The 19,300-nt window shown below is 33.6% G+C and overlaps 1 protein-coding gene across 1 annotated transcript in view; it reads right to left on the bottom strand.

The window, feature by feature from the left end:
* Positions 1-19,300, bottom strand: part of RNF170 (ring finger protein 170) — a 28,197-nt gene that overhangs the window by 6,790 nt on the left and 2,107 nt on the right. Inside the window, exons 2-7 of the mRNA XM_006916260.3 lie at positions 15,307-15,450; positions 9,715-9,790; positions 7,355-7,409; positions 7,258-7,311; positions 3,547-3,620; positions 488-598 (exon numbers count right to left, since the gene is read on the bottom strand). Of these exons, the coding sequence (XP_006916322.1) occupies positions 488-598; positions 3,547-3,620; positions 7,258-7,311; positions 7,355-7,409; positions 9,715-9,790; positions 15,307-15,450 (514 nt within the window). The remainder of the gene's footprint in view (positions 1-487; positions 599-3,546; positions 3,621-7,257; positions 7,312-7,354; positions 7,410-9,714; positions 9,791-15,306; positions 15,451-19,300) is intronic.

Here is a 19,300-nt window from a genome sequence, read left to right as displayed (position 1 = left end):
ACTAGAATGCTTTTGAATAGCTAAGATGCTATACAACAACAACAACAACAACAATGACAACAACAAACGAATCCTAGGGTTACTTAAGGGAACATTTCAAATGGGCCAGGTAGAGTAAAACACTATTGTAAAACTCTCTTCAGAAGTTCTTAGTTGTACATTTCTTATAAAACAAACCCTACTTTAGAACCACATAGGAGTTGATAATTTTACATTTCCCTCCAATTTTTCTTATTGTTTTTTTGCTGGTATCTCTTTCACAAAAGACTTTTATAATGCCTTTTTTTTTTTTTTAAGACAAAAAAACTGTAGTCCTTGGTAAAGCTTTAACTCAGTGAATGACAACAAAGATGAAGGTAAAAACTTTACCCAACACACATAAACAATGAAATTTTTTATGGTCAAAAAATATTTGTTAGTAAATGTCACTTTATCGAAGAGAAGTATTATTATACTCTAACTTAGTACCTGCTATCACATTACTTACAGATCTGGGCTGCCCTGAGAATCTCCGGTTATAATCATTAATATCTTGATGTAATCGTACAGCATCCTGAGACTGGTCATTTTCACCGAATACTGGTAGCAGTAAAGTTACCTGTATATTATAGAAAAAAACTGTTACACTTTTCTGCAGCATTAATTTTTTTCATTTTGTGTTGTTCGACAAAATGAGAAAAGCTTCTGAATTTATATTTCATCATTTCTTTAAAGTAAGTTACTGTTGCCTTACAATAAAATCCAACGCAAAATGTAATTTGAACTCCTATAAAATATTTTCCAATCCACACCAGGGAAGAAGTCAGTAGTTCTCTGTTTGGGCTAACAGATATTTGAAGATACAAGAATAATAAGAAAACATTCAGGAGCAAAGTGACATATACAAATATTTACCTATCATGTTCAAAGAGAAAAATAAGAGATTTCTTTCTTAATTAAAATCATGATTCCTTATCCTTACTGGTATTTGAAATGTCTTTGAATGCTACCAACCATATTACGGAGATACATTTATTGTAGGGACCAGCTCTCAATCACCTATCCCTCCTATAATCAAAAAAGGTAATTCTTGATACTGTTATATAACATAATACATTTAAACCCTTTTTCCTCCATGGTAGAGGTAAGGATACACAAATGTCCCATGACCACACTTGAGTAAACTGAAAATGATAGTACCATGAAAAACCCCTACAGAACTGGCCACTGTACAACGGGATAAAAATGGGAAGGAGCAGTGACAGATTTAGGTTTAAACCATCTAGCTGTTGTTTATATCCTTCTGTTCAGCTGTAAAACTAGGGCTTCTCACTGCTCAGATGTTCTTCCAAACAGCTAAACAAAGGAGTGACTAACAGCAGTAGGTAGTAGGAACAGCAGGTACAGTTATTTCTTCATAAATTCATTAATAAAAATGTATTCTTTCAATAACCATTCACTGTGCACCTGCTGCTGGCAAGGCACTGTGTTAAGTGCTTGATACATAAAAAAATTAAGACACGGCCTTACCTGTTGGTAATTACAATCCCTAAGATAGAAAGGGAGACAGGCTTGTTCAACAGCCTGTTCTAAGGCCTCTGGTAGATGTTATAATGATGCTTGAAAGTGAAGACTTCTCCCTGGGGTGTCTAGAAAGTTTTAAACTTAAGCTAGCCCTTGAAACACAGGTAGGGCCATTGGTTTGTTAGTGTATGCTTTCAGGGAGAGAAGTGGTGTGTTCCAGCCAGAGGCAGCAGCCTATGCATTATTATTTCCAGTGAAACAGGAGGTAGAGAAGGTATCTGCCACTTGTCTTGCCTCCAGGATGAATTACTCTATAGTTAGGAAACCAAAAGCTATTATATCAAAACAACTTTATCTCCACTCTCGTAGCCTCTGGCCAATTTATGGGTGGTCCAAAGGATACTACTTGCTAATTTATATATACCCTATGAAAAGTCACAGGTGGTAGAACTTATTCTTTAATGCAAAGCCTAGGGCCTGGTCTCAGTGTTGCTGGCAGATAGCTAAAGATGATGAGAAGTGGTACTGGCAAATAAGTTTCAGTATTGACTGCCTTGTGTCACATATAAAATCATCCAGAGACACAGTACAAAAAAAATAGATTTTCCCTCTGACCATGTGATAGTCAAATGTAAAAGAGGCAGATTTTGGAAATGTAGAAGTAAGAAGAAGAAAAAGCCCCAAACTTCCTTCTCTATACCAAAAAAAGGAAGGCGGTGACGGAGGGCAGTGGATAGCTAGAACAAAGTCTGAAATATATTATGTATGTATGTGTATATACATTTAACAATATATACCATATAGTTTTATTTATATAAAGTCCAAAATCAGACGAAACTAAACAATAATCTTAGGAGTACATGCTAAGATAGTAAAACTATAAAGAAAATCAAATGCTTATCATAAAATTGAAATAGTATTTACATCTAGGAGAGGAAGGGGTTCTGGGGCTGTTGGCCAGTTTGTTTCTTCATCTGAGTGGTGATTACTCAAGTGTTGCTTTGGGATAATTCAATGAGCTGTACTTCTTTGTTTGTGTGCTTTTCTGTATGTCTGTTATATTTTACAAATAAGTTTTGAAAAATTGTTGACATTTCTATCATTTTGTTTTATTTTTTGGTCTCTGTGGTTTTGTGTCTTTATAAAATATCCTTTATTATTGTTTTAGTGGGGTTGCAAGAGAGAGCAAAAGTAAATACTTGCATTGAATTTGACATCTTTACTTGGAAATTTACCTTTTTAGGACTTTATTTTGCACACTAGAAGACTTCCTAAGGAGATGCTGTCCTTTTACATGTTCATAATTCATTATTAGAAAGGTATATATTTTTATTTTACATGGAAAATAACTATTAGGGAAGTAAAAAAACTATGCACAACTGATAGATTGTCCTATTTTGCTATATTTACTAATTAAAAAACTAAGAACTTCATTTTCTCAGATTTTTCAGTATATTGCTTTTTCTAGTTTGTCAAAGAAACAGAAAATTTGGCAATCTCATCTGTGCTGACATTTTAGTCTTCAGTATATGTTTATAAAAACATACTGCCTCCCTCCTGAGATAGCTTCTCTTCTAACTATAATGGTCACATCTCTTCTGGATAATTCAGTGCGGTTATGTTTCCAAAAGAGGCATTTTTAAAAATTATCAATCTTCATTTAAAATTATCTGGACCTTACTGGAGATTAAAATAAGTTAAGAAAGAAAAACAATTTTTTCAAAAGAAGTATATGTAAGGGAATTTACTTAAGCCTGATGGGCTAATTTAGTTATTCCTTTGCTGGTATTAAACAAAGACTGACTAGGATTTGGGAGAGAATTCATTTACCATTTTTTTCTACTACAACTCAAGGATTTCAAAGAGAATTCCCTTTCGGGGGCAACATTAAGACATTAAAAAATAATGGAGTAACATCAAAGAAGCTTTGGATAATGGCAGTTTGGCTAAAAATACCAAAATAATTCAAAAGCTAGATATAGAAGCTATAAAAATTTACAAAGTGAACTAGCATAAATGATGTTTTCTGGATACAAACATTACCGTTTGTCTACAGATTGGACAACTGATTGCCCCAAGCCATGAACCATATCGCCAGTATGCAATAATGCAGGTACCTAATGGGAAAAAAACATTAATAATGATGTCTTAAAGTCCATATATCCTGATAAAATTTAAAATATTTGAAATATTTTAACAGTATTACCTTATTTTAAAATATTTTTTTACTTCATCCAACACACTCTTCAGGCAATTTCAATAATTCCCAGCCATTAAAAAACTATCAGGTAAGATACAGACATTCTTGTACAATTAAAAGCAAGCATGCATCATTTGCTTCAGTGCTATGAGGCTTACTAGAAAATATTGCATTTCCTATGTAAAATAAAACAGTAATTAAACATCATTTTATATATGACACCAACAAGTCACCAACAAGTCACCAACAAGGCCTAGATTTTCTGTTCCAAATTTGATATGTATGTTACAAAAAAAAAACAACTTCTATTTTTTTATGAGTTTATAAAGCCAAGTTATTTTTCAATAACAGTAATACAAAGATTACATGTTCTCTGCCCTAAGAAAGTTTATAATTCAGTTCAATAATTGAATCAACTTTTATACTGTATGGGTTTGATTCTTTTGCTTGCAGGTGTTTGTGAGCAGCAAAACAGCTAAACACAGCCTAAAGGAAGACCTCAGAAAGTGGTGGGTGAGGTAAGTGTAGAAGCACTAAATTATAGACCAATAACAAATGAAGAAGGAATATTTTTAAATACTGTCTGATGTTTAAGAGGCCACTTCATTTTCTTCTGTGCAGGACACCGGTTTCTCAGACCATCCAGGTCCCACCGTGAATCTGAACTCAGTGCTTCCTGTTTCTCTTCTATCTCCAGGATTTTCTCTGTATTCCTACTCTTATCTTAGCAACTTGGCTTAGCTTCCTGTGTTCCTTATTCTGATTCTCCCAGATCAACTAATTTTCCAGAATTCAGAACAAGCAATGACAATCAAAGTGAGGAGAGCCAAGGTGACATACTTAAATCAATCAGAAGGTAGTTAAGTCTTGAACTGTGTAATATTAACTTTAAATACAAAAGGAGTACAGAGAGAACTCTCTGGGATGTTTGAGAGAAACTTGTAGAGATAGGGTTTCAACTGAACTTTGTAGGATAGCAAAGATTTAAATAGGCAGAAATAAGAGGGAAGATGTTCCAGGTTTTATGAATAGCAAGGGCAAATGCAGGATACAGAAATAAATGGTATATGAGGAGACTGGTAAGCAAGCAGTAGGCTCAGTAAAGACTGTCCAGATTGGACATTACAGTGACTATGGAGAAAAACTGGTTCAACAATTTAAAGATAAATATAAAAGCTAAACAATCTTTATCTGACATTTTTTTCCTACTCTCAGCGTGTGGTGTTAGATACTATTAAGTACTTTGAGCAATCTAATTTCATATAGAAACTATACAAAAGCAAACCTTCTAAATTTGTTAGTATTATTATTACCATCTGTAATGAAACCTTAGGTTTATCTACTACCTTTTCACCCAAAAGGTCAATATTTTTTGACATCTATTAATTTATTTAACCCCACATCTCTTTTCCACAAATTTGGGTGTTGGTGTCCTTGTTCTGCAAATTGTATAATGGCCACTTGCCAGCACTGACAAACTATGGTCCAGCAAATCAAACACTTCAGTTCATACATATCTGCTATGATATATTTGATATTTTCCCTTTTCTTCAACTTTCTCCCTCTTTAAAAGAGAGATGCACCTAAATAGGATTGTGGGAGAGATGACTCAATGACTTTAATCTGGGTCACAATCTCTGTAAATCCGTTTATTTGTGAAATGGGACTAAGACGTTATAAGACTGTTGGGGAATTAAAATAACAAGGCTACAAATGTAAGTAAAGTGAAGTCTGTTACTGCATTACTCTTAACTCACTATAAAGGAACAGAACTAGTTCCATATATAGGAACCAAGCTAAAGTGCTCTTGTTATACAGGGTATCAATATACTTGAACTATTATTCAAATAATTTTTATTGAGTTAAATAACTAGTTTTTTTAACCTCTGAACCTACAGACAGTAAATAAAAGTGTCTAATAAGTAGAGCAGGATATCAGAAGCAATCTACCCTATTACCTCAGACCCAAAGGTAAAACCAAGAACACAATAGAGCCATCTTTCAATTGACTGGGTTATCTACTCAGTGAATTACTTAAACCCAGGTTGGCAAATAAGAGTTCATCTTGCCTGCCAAACCTCACTGATTCAAAACACTTGCCTGGAGTACTGTGTTAGAGGATGGTTGAGGCCATATCAAGACTCAGAAAAAGAGTGTCCAATTGATTAAGAATATCTACCAGATATTTGAGAGGGGAGGAAAGTATCTGCTTTCTCTGATGGCCATTTAATTCTCCTTGTCTGATCTTTCATTATTTTGCAGCTCATTAGCATTTACAACAGATAATTAAAGAGACACTGAAATCAGTGTTTTATAATTTGTTAGCTACTTAGGCAAAAATCTTAGGAAAGAGGTTGAAATTAATGGATGAGGCAATAATGGGGCTGGTGACTACTTACTAAAGGTATAGAAAACCTTGCATTGCATAGTATGGATTTCAAATGAGTATGTCATCACCAGTATCATAAATAGTTACACTTTATACCTAAGAATTCCATATAATGAATTTTAGACAAAAAATACAAAGGGGAGAAAGCAATTTATAGGATCACTGTATGCTACATTTTAAATCAGTCTTTATATGTATATTGCGTAGTTTGGGAGCAATGAAAACCTAATTTTGAATACAGCTGTTCAAACAGAAAGAAATACTACCAATAAAAAATAGGCCTAGATTTTGTTAATGCTACCATAATAAATTTTAAAAAATAGGTCTAGTGATTGGATAAATCTTAAATAGAGAGTAGTTATATAAGCCACTAATCACAATAGAATTGAGCATAGGGTTTGAAGTTAGGCCTAGGTTTAAAACCTGGCTCTGTACCTTAACAGCTGGTACTCTTTGTAAAACTTCTTAACATCTCCAAGCCTTGGTTTTGTGGTGTTAGATGAGATGAAGTATGTTAAGTATCATGTAATAACTGACGCTCCCTAATCTCATATGACCATAATAAGCAATGACTATATGATATCTCATTATTCTCTATATATTTCTGGATAGTCAGGAAAAATGCACTCCCTTACTAATATTAAGTAAGTATGAATTCAACATTCCCTTCTTGTCCCACTGTATGCTCTAGATTTCCCATTCTCCATCACCGACTCCCCGAGATCACGAAGAAAGAGAGGCTAAGAACTTCTGTACTGACTCAGAGTAAAACAGAGTTAGTAGAGCTAAAGAAAGGTCTTGGGCAGCGGGGTCCTTGAGAGAAGAACCCTCCTGCCTGGGGAAGGATGAATAATAAATGAAACTACTAAAAAGTGGTGAACAATGAGGGATTTAGTAAGTCCCTCATGGTATTAACATACTTGAATTACTATTCAAAGAAACACATTTCTGTTTATTGAAAAGTTGAATAACTAGTTTTTTAAATCTTTGAACCCACCGACACTAACTAAAAGTGGCTAATAAGTACAGCAGGATATCAGGAGCAATCTACCCTACTCATGAAATACAAAATGTGATGAAGAGAAAATTAGGAATCCAGCCTGTGTACAAATATGGGTCTTGGTCTGAATAGTCACTTTCACCAAGTTCAGCATTGTCTGCTTACCACAAAAGAGATGTCCACAGTTTGTTTCCACAGGGAAAGTAAAACTGGACAAACTGAATTTGTAACTGAACACAGACAGAAATGTCACATGTTAAACAAATTGGGCAGTACATGTCAGCGTAGAACTGCTGCCGAGCAGCGGCAGGTGCATCCTGATAAAAAAAAATGTACGTATTTACACATGACACACATCAACTTTTCAAAATTACCTTTATGTTAAATTATATTTAAGAATACAGTCAATACTGTGTCATCTTCATCAAATTTTAGATATGCAATAGATTAAGGTCTTATAAGTTAGATAAAGTTATGAGGCTAAATTGTTGTTTTATTTATAAACTGCATGGTCTCTATCTTCATTCCTCAACGCAATTTAAAGATAAAAACCTAGATTAACTCAGGAGTTTCTCTTTTAGTCTATTAGAATGAGTAATTTTTTTGAGTAACACAAAGCTGAGCTAATGCATAAGGTGAAGAGTAAGAAATGTCAAACTGTTTCCCAAGTATTAGCTTTTTTTCATTTTTAACATCTTTTTCATTTATACATTCCTGACAAGTGTTGCATGTATGCTATATCTCACAAGAGACCAGAATTAAACCTTCAGAGAAGAATATTTGGTCATTTTGGAAGCAGAAAAATATAAGACCACTGGTAACTGGTAACTTGAATTTAATCCTTCACATAGTCAGATTAGTAAATTTTAATGTTTCTCAGTTACATCACTGATGTGATTATAATAGGAATGTTTAATAGAATCATCAGTGCAAGAAGAATCCAGATATCAAAAAACTCACTAGAATATGAGTGCTATGAAGACAAGGACTTTATTTGTAGGACTCATTGTAGTTGGTACCCCAGGAACTAGAAAATTATCTAGTACTAGTACATAATGTATATCTTTTAAAATATTTATCAACACCTGTTTTTATGGCACCTAGCATACATCATAAACAAAGTAGATCACATTAAAAACATCAAATTACCAAAATAAAAAGTAAAACATTCATTAAATATGAGCTGTCCTTAATTGTAAACTAAATGAAAGCTTTTTGTTATCTAAAATTAATAAACTATAACTAAAATCCCCTGTGTCCTAAAAACAGTCCTAAAATACTAGAATGTTCTGTAAGCCAAGGTCACAGCTTGATGTTAGAGTCTATTTTGTCATTTTTAATGGTGCAGAAAAGAAAAACATAGCACTTAATGTTCCTCTCTCTACCTTTCTCTTCATTATTCTTCTTTGAAAATTAATTGACCAAAAAAAACAATTACCAGTGCTGTCCAACAGAACTTTATGCAATAATGAAAATTTTATTTATGCTATCCAATATGGTTGTCACATGTGGCTACTGAATACGTGAAATGTGGCTAGTGTGACTAAAGTACTAAAATTTTAATTTTAGTTCATTTAAAAGTAAATAACCACATGTGAGTGGCTACCATATAGGATGCCACATAGACTCTCGCTAGCTTTATTCCTACTAGAGCTGTATGCTATTTCTGAGAAATTGCGAGGTACAAAAAAACCTGGAAGATCCCCCTCAAGCTCGGACTCCTGTTTATCTAGATTTATTCATGTAATCTTAGTGTGAATTTAAGCAAATCTTAGTGATCTAATATGTTAAATTGGATAATAGTTGCCTTACTTATCATGTTTGAAGATCAAATAATAGTTGTATGTGAAATCATTCTGTAAATTATTAAACACTATCCCAGCATGAATTATTGATAACGATAGCTCTGGAATAGAGTACTACTAATATGCTTAAGCTATTTTTGCATCAATGAATTCAAGTTCTATGAAGTAGGAATTCTTGTCTGCTGAGTTTATAGTTGAATTCCCAATGCCTAGAACACTGTCTGGCATATGGTAGATTTTCTGTAAGTATTTGGTAAATAGATAAGTTATGAAACTCTCTTTGGAATTAAAGTTTGATTGGTGGATAGGAAATAAATTTTTAATTTTTGTTTTTTGATGTCAGCTATCTCTGCATGAAGGTATACAATATCCTACTTAATCCAGCCTTCATAAAATATATTACATTTCTGGTTGTTAGAGAGTCCATCTGGTTAAAAGTAAAGAAGGGGCAGAGGTGAAATTTTCTTCTTGTCCTAACTAGTTAACTTTGATCTTGAAGAAAAAGAACAGAAAAAGCCACCCTTTTTGGTCATTTCATTACAGCCAATTAGACAGTGATTATTTCCTTACATTTAAATAATAGAAAAACTGCCGTTTTTAAAGCAAATTTAAAAAAACAACATATGAAACCATCTAAATAGATTAAGATTCATTTGCCTAATCCGAAGATATATAATCAAAATAATTTAATGTAATTTAAAGCAGGAAGAAGCCCATGTTTCCAAAAAGTAATTTATTGTTTCATCACAATTTCATATGCAAGGGGAGTAATACCATCTACTCCTTACATAAATGCACATATTTACATAAACAATACCTGTTCTGTTTGAAGTTGTTCCCGAAGCACCCTTACTAGTTCTTGGTTTTCTGGGTGAATGTTTTGATGTGCATTTCTGTTGAATAAAATATAATAAACTCTGAATATATAAAATATTATCAGATGAATTGGTTTTCTTTATGGTTTTCAACCTAGAACTACTGATAACGTAATAAATGTAAATGATGGCATACAATTGTACTCCAATTCTAGGACTGAACACTCCAGGCTATTCTGATATCACCAATTATTGGCTCAGGTCAGTTTTAACTGACAAATGATGAAATCCAGTGGCCTAGTACCTTGGGGATTTAATGTAATTGTAGACGCACAAATAATGAACAATTAACATATTTAATTCTTTGTAAAATTCTTTCAAAATAAGCAGCTACATAATTCTATATTATGCACTTGAACACTTTTCCATATTTAATTAGGTCCTTGTCTCAACTTTTTACCTTTGAGGGGAGGGGGACAGAGAAAAACAAAAAATAAAATTATATAATGTAGAAAAGCCAAGATACTACTAGTATCTTAACAATTAAAATGGAGAACCAAAGGCAAGAAGTTATTGACATTGATATAAGAGGATGGGATAAGACATATGAGTATTGAAAATTAGAAGTGGTGGTTAGGTTGTTAGGGTGGGGGTTAGATTTACATTTTTAACGTTAAGATATTAGTGGTATGTTAGCTTTTGGCGAAGGACTTGACTAGACATTTCTCCAAAGAAGACATACAAATAGCCAGTAAATATATGGCTTATTCTAAGTTCAACATTATTAGTCACTAGTGAAATGCAAATCAAAACCATAATGAGATACACTTCACACATATTAGGATGACTATTATCAAAAAAACAAAGTAGCAAGTATTGGCAAGGATGGAGAGAAATTGGAACCCTTGTGCATTATTGTGGGAATACAAATGGGGCAGCTGCTATGAAAAACAGATAGAGGTTCCTCAAAAAGTTATACATATAATCACCATATGATGCAACAATCCCAAATGAAAGCAGGGACTCAAAGAGATACCTACACACCAATATCATGGCACCATCATTCGTAATAGCCCAAAGGTAGGAACAATCAAAATATCCATCGACAGATGAATAGATAAAATATGGTATATACATACAATGGAAAATTATTGTCATAAAAAGGAATGAAATTCTCATAAATTTTGACCTCAAGTGCGTTATGCTAAGTGAAATCAGACACAAATGGACAAAAATTGTAGTATTCTACTTTATGAGGTACATACAACAGCCTAATTCATTGAGACAGAAGGTAAAATAAAGGTTACCAGGAGCTGGGGAGGGAAAATGGGGAGTTATTATTTAATTGGTAGAATGTGTTTGTAATGATGAGAAAGTTCTGGAAATAGACAGTGGTGTTGGTTACACAACATTGTGAATATACTTAATGCCACTGAATTGTACACTCAAAATGGTACATTTTATGTTATGTATATTTTATCACAATATATAAAAAAATTATAAATTATAGTAAAGAAACAAAAGGTTTGTCTGACTTTTAAAATGCCACCCCTTGCCTAGCTCACTGAATGATTACTTTAGATGAAGTAACAAGATTACGACTGCCAATTGAATTTGAATCTGAAGAACTGGGAAGAAACTTAAACTGATCTCCCACTCAATCATGTCAAATTCAAGACAATGCCAAAGTAATGGGGAACACCTTACATAATTTTAAAAGTTTCGTCTTAGGTTCAGCCAAAAATCTCATTATTTATCTTCACCTCTTGGCCTTGTGTGAGATAATAGAAAATAATACATACTAGTCTCTGCCTCTGGTTCCTAGCACAGAGTTCCTGAAACCCTTCTAATTTCCTATGAGATAAGACCACTAGGAGCATCTTTTGTTCTAATATTCCTGACACAGGGCTGCTGAAACACTTGTAATTTTCTGGGTGATAAGAATGTCTTTTGTTGTAATGAGGCAACTCTGGGTGGGCTCTTGGATGGCTTTTGGGTGAGAGCTAGTCACCAGAAAGAGCAAGTTATGATTAGAAGCTTGAAATTTTCAGTTCCATCCCAGACCCCCATTCTCTAGATAGGGGAAAGGGCTTAAAAACATAGTTAATAATTGATCATGCACACCTACGTGAGGAAGCCTCCATAAAATTTCAATAGTGAGAGCACATCTACATACCAGGTTGGGGAACACATCTACATACCAGGAGAGTGACGTACCCCAGGAGGGTGTAGACGCTCCTGCATTTGCAACTCTCCCAGACTTTGTCCTATGTATCTGTTCATTCGGTTGTCTGTCTGTATTCTTTATCATATCCTTAAATAAATTGGCAAACAGGTGTTTCTTTGAGTTCTGTGAGTCACTCTAGCATATTAATTGAACCTGTGGACATCACGGGAACCTCTGAATTATAACCAAAAAAGAAGTTGTGGGTAACCTGGGGACCTATTATTTGTGATTGGCATCTGAAGTGGGGTGGGGATCAGTCTTGTGGGACTAAGCCCTTCACAGGAAGATGTCAGAATTGAGTTAAATTATAGGACACCCAGCTGGTGCTGTGGAGAACTGCTTTGTGTGCGGAAAAAACCTCCACACATTTGGTGACCAGAAGAGAAGTGTTCTCTGTAAAAGTAGTCACATAAAAGGCAAATACAGTAGGGAAGAACCAAGTGAAGAACCAAGTTCTTCCCTACTCAGGAAGGAAAAATCTTAGGTTTTTCCTTTACACCCTGGTTCTGTCTATGAAGCTACACAGAATAAACCTTATTATTAAAAAAAAAACAAGCCCTCATATTTAAAAACAGCTTTTATGTCCTAGTCTTTTTCCCTAAGCTAGATATCCCCAGTTCCTTCAAGCATTTTTATGTTTCCATAGCTTTACCCATTCTGATAACCTACCTTGAATGTTTTCCAGATTAAAATTCTTAACTCAAACTGAATATAATAAAAATGTGACCTTTATCTGATTATTCTGATTAATGCAGCCTAACATTATTTTTTTTTAGTATCTACAATATATAATTGCCTTATTAAATAGAAACTTTTAGTTTGTGCTTCATATTTGTAGGAAAAAACTTTTATTATGCAAGTAGTAAGTATCCATAGTAAATAAATTAGTAAAAACAAATAAGGGAAAATAAAAATATTTTAAAATAAAATTAATCTTATAAAAATAATTTTTTAATAAAATGGATAATTGACTTACGGTTTTATGATGTGTCTTTCACTTAAAAATTCTCAATTTATCATGAATATTTTCACAAGACAATAAATTTATATCTGCATCCCATTCTTATAGGTAAAGAACACTTTTTTATTTGCCTCATTTGAGCCATTTTTCAAACAATTAAGATATAATTAATCAACTACAGTTGATTTTAAAACATTTTCATCACCTCAGAAATAAACCCTATACCCTTTAGCTATCACTCGTTATACCCCCATCTTCCACTCTAGTCCTAAGCAACCACCATCTACTTTCTATCTCTATAGATTTTCCTGTTGTGGACACAGGTGAACAGACTCATATGTGGCCTTTTGTGTCTGGTTTATTCACTTAACATAATGTTTTCAAGTTTCATCCGTGGTGTAGCATGTATTAGTATGTCATTCCTTTTTATAGCTGAATAATATTCATTAGATATACACATTTTGTTGACCCATTCATCTGTTGGATATTTAGGTTGTTTTTACTTTTTGAATATTACGAATAATACTGCTATAAACATTCCTGTATAAGTTTTTGTGTGGAAATATGTTTTCATTTCTCATGAGTATATATACCCAGGGGTGAAATTGCTAGGGGTGAAATTGCTAAGTGTGAAATTGTTACTCGATTTTTAATCATTTGAGGAACTGACAGTTTCCCAAAGCAGCTGTATCATTTTGAAATTCCTACCAGCAGTGTATGAGGGTTCTTATTTTTCCACATCCTCAACAATTGTTATTATCTGACTTTTTGATTCTACCCATCCTAGTGGTGCAAAGTTGTATCTCACTGTGGTTTTGATCTGCATTTCCCTGATGACTAATGCTATCAAGCATTGTTCTCGTGCTTACTGTCCATTGACATATATTCTTTGGAGGAATGTCTATTCAGATTCTTTGCCTATTTATTAATTAAGTTATTTGTCTTTTTGAGCTTTGAGTTCTTTATATATTCAGATATAAGAGTCTTATCAGATATATGATTTGAAATATTTTCTTCCATTCTGTGGGTTGTCTTTTCACCTTGGTGATGTTCTTTGAAGCATGATAGTTGTTAATTTTGATGAAATCCAATTTATCTATTTTTTTCTTTTGTTGTTCACGCTTCTGGCATCATAACTAAGAATCCTGATGATTTACTACTATATTTTCTTATAAGAGTTTGATAGCTTTAACTGATACAGTTAGATCTTTGACCCATTTTGAGTTAATTTTTGCATATAATGAGGTATGAGTTCAATTTCACTCTTTTGCACACAGCTATCCAGGTGTCCCAACATCATCTGTTGAACTCTTTCTACACTGAAAGGTCTTGGCACCATTGTCAAAGACCCTAGATGTATGGGATGACCCATTTTTGAATCTTGATTCTGTTGTACCAATATATTAGCTATCCTTCTCAACTGACAATTTAATAAGCATTCTTCTTTTGCCTTTTTCAACCAAGTTGCTACTAGAAATGAGTAGAATAGAGCCCTGAAACAATTCAGTGTCCTCCTTTTTTTGTTTACATAAAACATGTCAGTAATCCTGGGAACAACTTGTCAACTAGTTATGAATTCATTTAAATCTGCTATCATCTAGCTATCATTTCCCCATTATGTCCACAAGTGTATCACCAGGTACTGTTTAAAATACTCTACTGAAATAAAGATAATATTATCCTAATAAGAAATTACCATGCAGAGGTAAAAGAGTAAATTAATTACCATTTTTTCTAAGTGTTCATATTCTGCTTCATAATCCTTTCTGTAATTTTTACAGAAAATGGACTAATCTGCAATTTCTGGAATTAATATTTTTCTATTTTATACTTTTTGCCTATTTTGTTTTCAATTTTATATATATATATATATATATATATGTAAAATTTTATTTATCTCCATGTCTTATCACTTAAATTTCTAGTTTATTACTTAGTCTCTGTATATTGGTATATAGACATCTGAGTCATTTAAGATCTTTCTATGATTCTATAACACTAATTTTCATTCTAATCTAAATTCCCTTTACTGTCCAAGGCTTTTTTTGATTCAGTTTTCCCATTTAAACACTGAAAATATTTTGTACTTACTATATCACCTACAAGTTGATGGATTCAATTATGAAAATTACATTTTTAAACTGTGATACTCCTATAGGAAATACTAACATTTTATTCAAAATGTGTATAAGTTAAAATTTTATCTGATAAGACAGTTGATGTGAGGAAAAATGTATGGTAGCATTTAGGGCCTGGTGGAAAATAAAATGGCTTAGTAAATGTGTACAATCACTGAGATCTATTATCTGTTTTTCATATTAAATATTAAACATTACTAGAAGCAGTCAGAAAGTTAGTGGCCCTTGGAATATATATTATTGCAATTCTTTCATCCTTTAGTCTCACCTGAAAAGTGCATATACCAGGGTAGCAATCAAAGCGAAACTGACCACAACTGCCACAAGTACTTGGTCACTTATTCCTTCTATGACTGAATCATCATCCAGTTTCAAACTTTGAACTTCACCCTGATATTTGGCCATTCCAGGTCTAAAAAATAAAGAAACAAGATGAAAGTTACAAATGACACAATGAAAATGAAATATGCTAATAAAAACAATATAAATGACTTCTAATGTATTTAATTTTTTGTAGCATTTGCTTAAAGTAGATTGCATTAAGTACAACTCCAGTATGGATTACTCCATTAATGAGTTCTTTAAAATTTGCCAAACATTAGAGAGTACAGAATTCTATTTCCTTTAAGGAAAACATACTATATGTATCACCCATTTACATTCTTTAAAAAAAATTTTAAAAATTCCCTTTCCTCTTCAAGCTTAGCTTCTTTAAGAAGACACTCCTCATGTCCAATTGCTCTTTTATTATTCCTAATACCAACTCTCCAAGTAGATTAAATCCTTCTCCCTCATAGCACTGAATATGCACCATGGAATTTATCATGTATGACTAGGGAAGAAAATGTATTGTTTTCTTCTGTAAATAGTCCTATATTGCCTAGCCTAATGTACTCAGTAAGACCTAATAAACATGTTTATGTCGGAGTGATTTACCTTATTTATAGTGTTAGTAATTTGAAAAATAACAGACAATGATGCTATAGGACATTTATATCCATACTGACTATTTAAATTAATGTAAATTCTGGTACTTGGAAAACTATTAGCCTCACTTGGGACTAAGCTCAGCTTATGGTTCAGAATTCTCTGAACTGCCTGGAATGTGGAATCACTCTCAGGCTGCATTTCCTTATGAAGAGTAAAGGAGGATATGAAACTCTCCTTCCCTTACACCACACTAGAGAAAAATGGTACTACCCAATTTCTCTAGGTATGAGGGGAGATAGCCCAAACACATCAGAGTCTAAATAGCACAGGTAATTCATTTTTTTTCAGATGGCAAAAAAGTAAAGTTCAAAGTCTTTCCTATAAGATACCTAAAGGGGAAAATAAAGGAAATAAATATTCGATTAAATATATGACTATTCATAATTAAAATAAAATTCTGTATTTATGTAACTTACTGCGTTGAAAAGAGTTTTATTCAATATCACTAATCAGGTGAGTCTCTGCTAAGAGGAAACTTTGAGTGTTAAGGTCTAACACCTTTGACAAGAATCTGAACTGGCTGCTTGTAAGAAAACTACCTCTTATTGAAGAAACATAAGCAAATGAACAGATCAAAGGCAGCTTTCATCAGCTTTACACATAGTAATGGCCTGATATATGAGGAACTTTCTAATGACAGGTTTCAAATATCCATGTTGAAGGCTCAGACCAGGAAACTCAAAGAAAGAGCCTCAACTTCATTATTTTTATTCAAAAGAACAGTCAAATGAACTGCCAACTGAAACTGAAGAAACAGCCTCAAATAACCTAGGGGTGAGCCATGTAGTCACTTTAGATTTTTTTTATCAGGTTTCCTCTTTTTAGAATCCTATGGCTGTGTCAAAAGTCCTAAGGGCCATGAGAACTATTTGTATCTGCTCAAAGATAACCAAAATGTTATTCCCTGTGTCAAGATTCCCAGCCTCTAATTACTAAATCTAGTTACTTCAGAGTTGTGAGGATCTTCTCCTATGCTATACATTTAGGAAGTTTACTACTTTGTACTTTAAAACAAACAGAAAAACAGTTACATTTATTTCTGTGACCTTCCAGGTGTAATCAGTGGTAATGTGACTAAATTCTACTGTACAAATTATATATAGTCAATTATGAAAATTACATTTTTAAACTGTGATACTCCTATAGAAAATACTAACATTTTATTCAAAATATGTGTAAGTTAATAAGACTATATACACACACACACACAAATACACATACGTATTCATTCTACCATATAAATATTGCTCTGTAAACACTTCCAAGAGCTCAGAGATCCAGGATACATTAAGTATTGCACAGCCATATAATGTTATTTGCATCATTTTATAGTAGAAGTTCCCAATGTTGTTATGAAGAGTTATTTTTTATTTTCACAAATTTAAGTATCACCGAAGAAGGTGCTTGGGCTGAGAGAGGGTGGGAGGGGAATCTGCTGATATGTTTCTGAGAGGAACATAGAGGTCAGCTACATTTTCCTGTCATGTGGAAATCCCACCTAAAACCAGGGGCTCTCACATGGAGAATGAATAATGGTTACTGATATACTAGTTGGGGGCTTCAATAGTTCAATTTCTGCCAGTAGTTTTGCTTATAATCAGAGTAAAAAAAAAAACCAAAAAAAAAAACCCTGTAGGAGCTAGTGGCTCAAAAAAGAGGTATAATACCATTTCAGTTTGCAAAGAAGCTGATCTAAGATCATAAGGGAGGAATAATAAAAAGAAACTTTTCTACTTGAGATGGCATAAACCTCAATCTTGAAAATGAATTCCAAAGTCAATCTGAACTTCAGTTGTTCAATTTTTGCTTTTCACAGTCAAGTTTTATCTAGAACAGAACAGGGCTATTGATTTTGTTCAATAGCATAGGCCCTCAAGTGAAGCCCAAGCATTGCCTGGAGTTTAGCTCCAATTCTGCTACCATAACTGTGACCCCATTTAATCTCTTAGGACCTCTCATTTCCTGCAAAATGTGAAAACTGGACCTGAGGATTCCTTAAGTTCCTTCTACCACTACAGTTCTCTGATCCAGAGTTTTCTGGAATAGAAAAAAAAAAATCAGGAAAGAGAAATACCAAAGGTTAAATGGTTACAAGTCGGGAGCAGGACTGGGAGAGCCAGATCTTCCTCTTTCCCAGGGTACAGTTTTATAGTTTAAATTCCTTTCAAGTACATGTTACTTTAACAATAAAAATAAAAGCCAGTGCCACACTTGCTTCCTCTCTTGAGAGGTGAAAATTAGGCTTCAGTGTTCAGATTTAAACCATCTATCTCCATTCCCATTCCTACGACCCTAATCACTGTTTCCTGATGGTGCCTTACAAAGACTTTGGTGAAGGGCACTGGGAGGCATGCTCATTGGCTACATCTTACTCCCTTGAGCAGTGCACAGGGAATATTACAAGCTGTAGGGGCCACTAAATGCTGCTTACTTCAAACTCAGAAACAAGGTTATTAAATTTATAGTACATGATATATAATCTATTTCATAGAACCTGTCAAATATGAAAAAAAATACTGGTTGTTATTAACTCTTTGAGATTTATAGAAACAAAACATCTTATATCTTGTAAACTGTTGATAATTGATTGAATAATCGATAGATAATTGATAGCAGCAGAACTGGTTTCTAGGTTTGGATTTTTTATTGCTTAGCTGGGTAAGTCTTAGTGGCTTATTGAAGAAGCATAAGCTTTTAAGTCAGACAACTGTGTACTTATGAAAATCTGGGTCTCAGCTTCTGCATATTTAAAATACATAAAATTAATTTGAACTATATCAAATGGCCACTTTTTTTGCAAATCATATAGGCTCTTAGTAAATGGAAGCTATAATAGTTTGATTTCTGTGATTAACAACTGTCAAGGAATCGGCAAGAACCATGATAAAACAGCCATACCTTCCCTGTAGCTATACTATGTAGCAACCAAACTGCCTTTAATCAAAGCTCTAAGTATGTATTCCCTGGAAGACAGGATAAAATTAGGAACATTGCCATGCAGGACACTACCATGTCTACTTGAATGTGACAAACAGCTATAGATGAGAACTAGCCTACAAGTAACTAGAGTAAGGAGACAGCTAAGATAAGTTCCACTCACCTGTCTTTTCTAAAGTTTTCAGGAAACACACACATACGTGTGCACACACGTGCACGCAGAGAGAGAGGAGGGAGAGAGAGGGAGAGAGAGGGAGAGAGAGAGGGGAAGGAGGGCGCTGGGCCACCTGATTGCGGCTCGTGTGTTTTTTTTGTGCTTTTTACCTCTGTGTTCG

This window comes from Pteropus alecto, unplaced genomic scaffold (assembly GCF_000325575.1).
Source record: "Pteropus alecto unplaced genomic scaffold, ASM32557v1 scaffold24, whole genome shotgun sequence".
Taxonomy (NCBI): Eukaryota; Metazoa; Chordata; class Mammalia; order Chiroptera; family Pteropodidae; genus Pteropus; species Pteropus alecto.
This window is presented reverse-complemented; position numbering and strand designations above follow the sequence as displayed.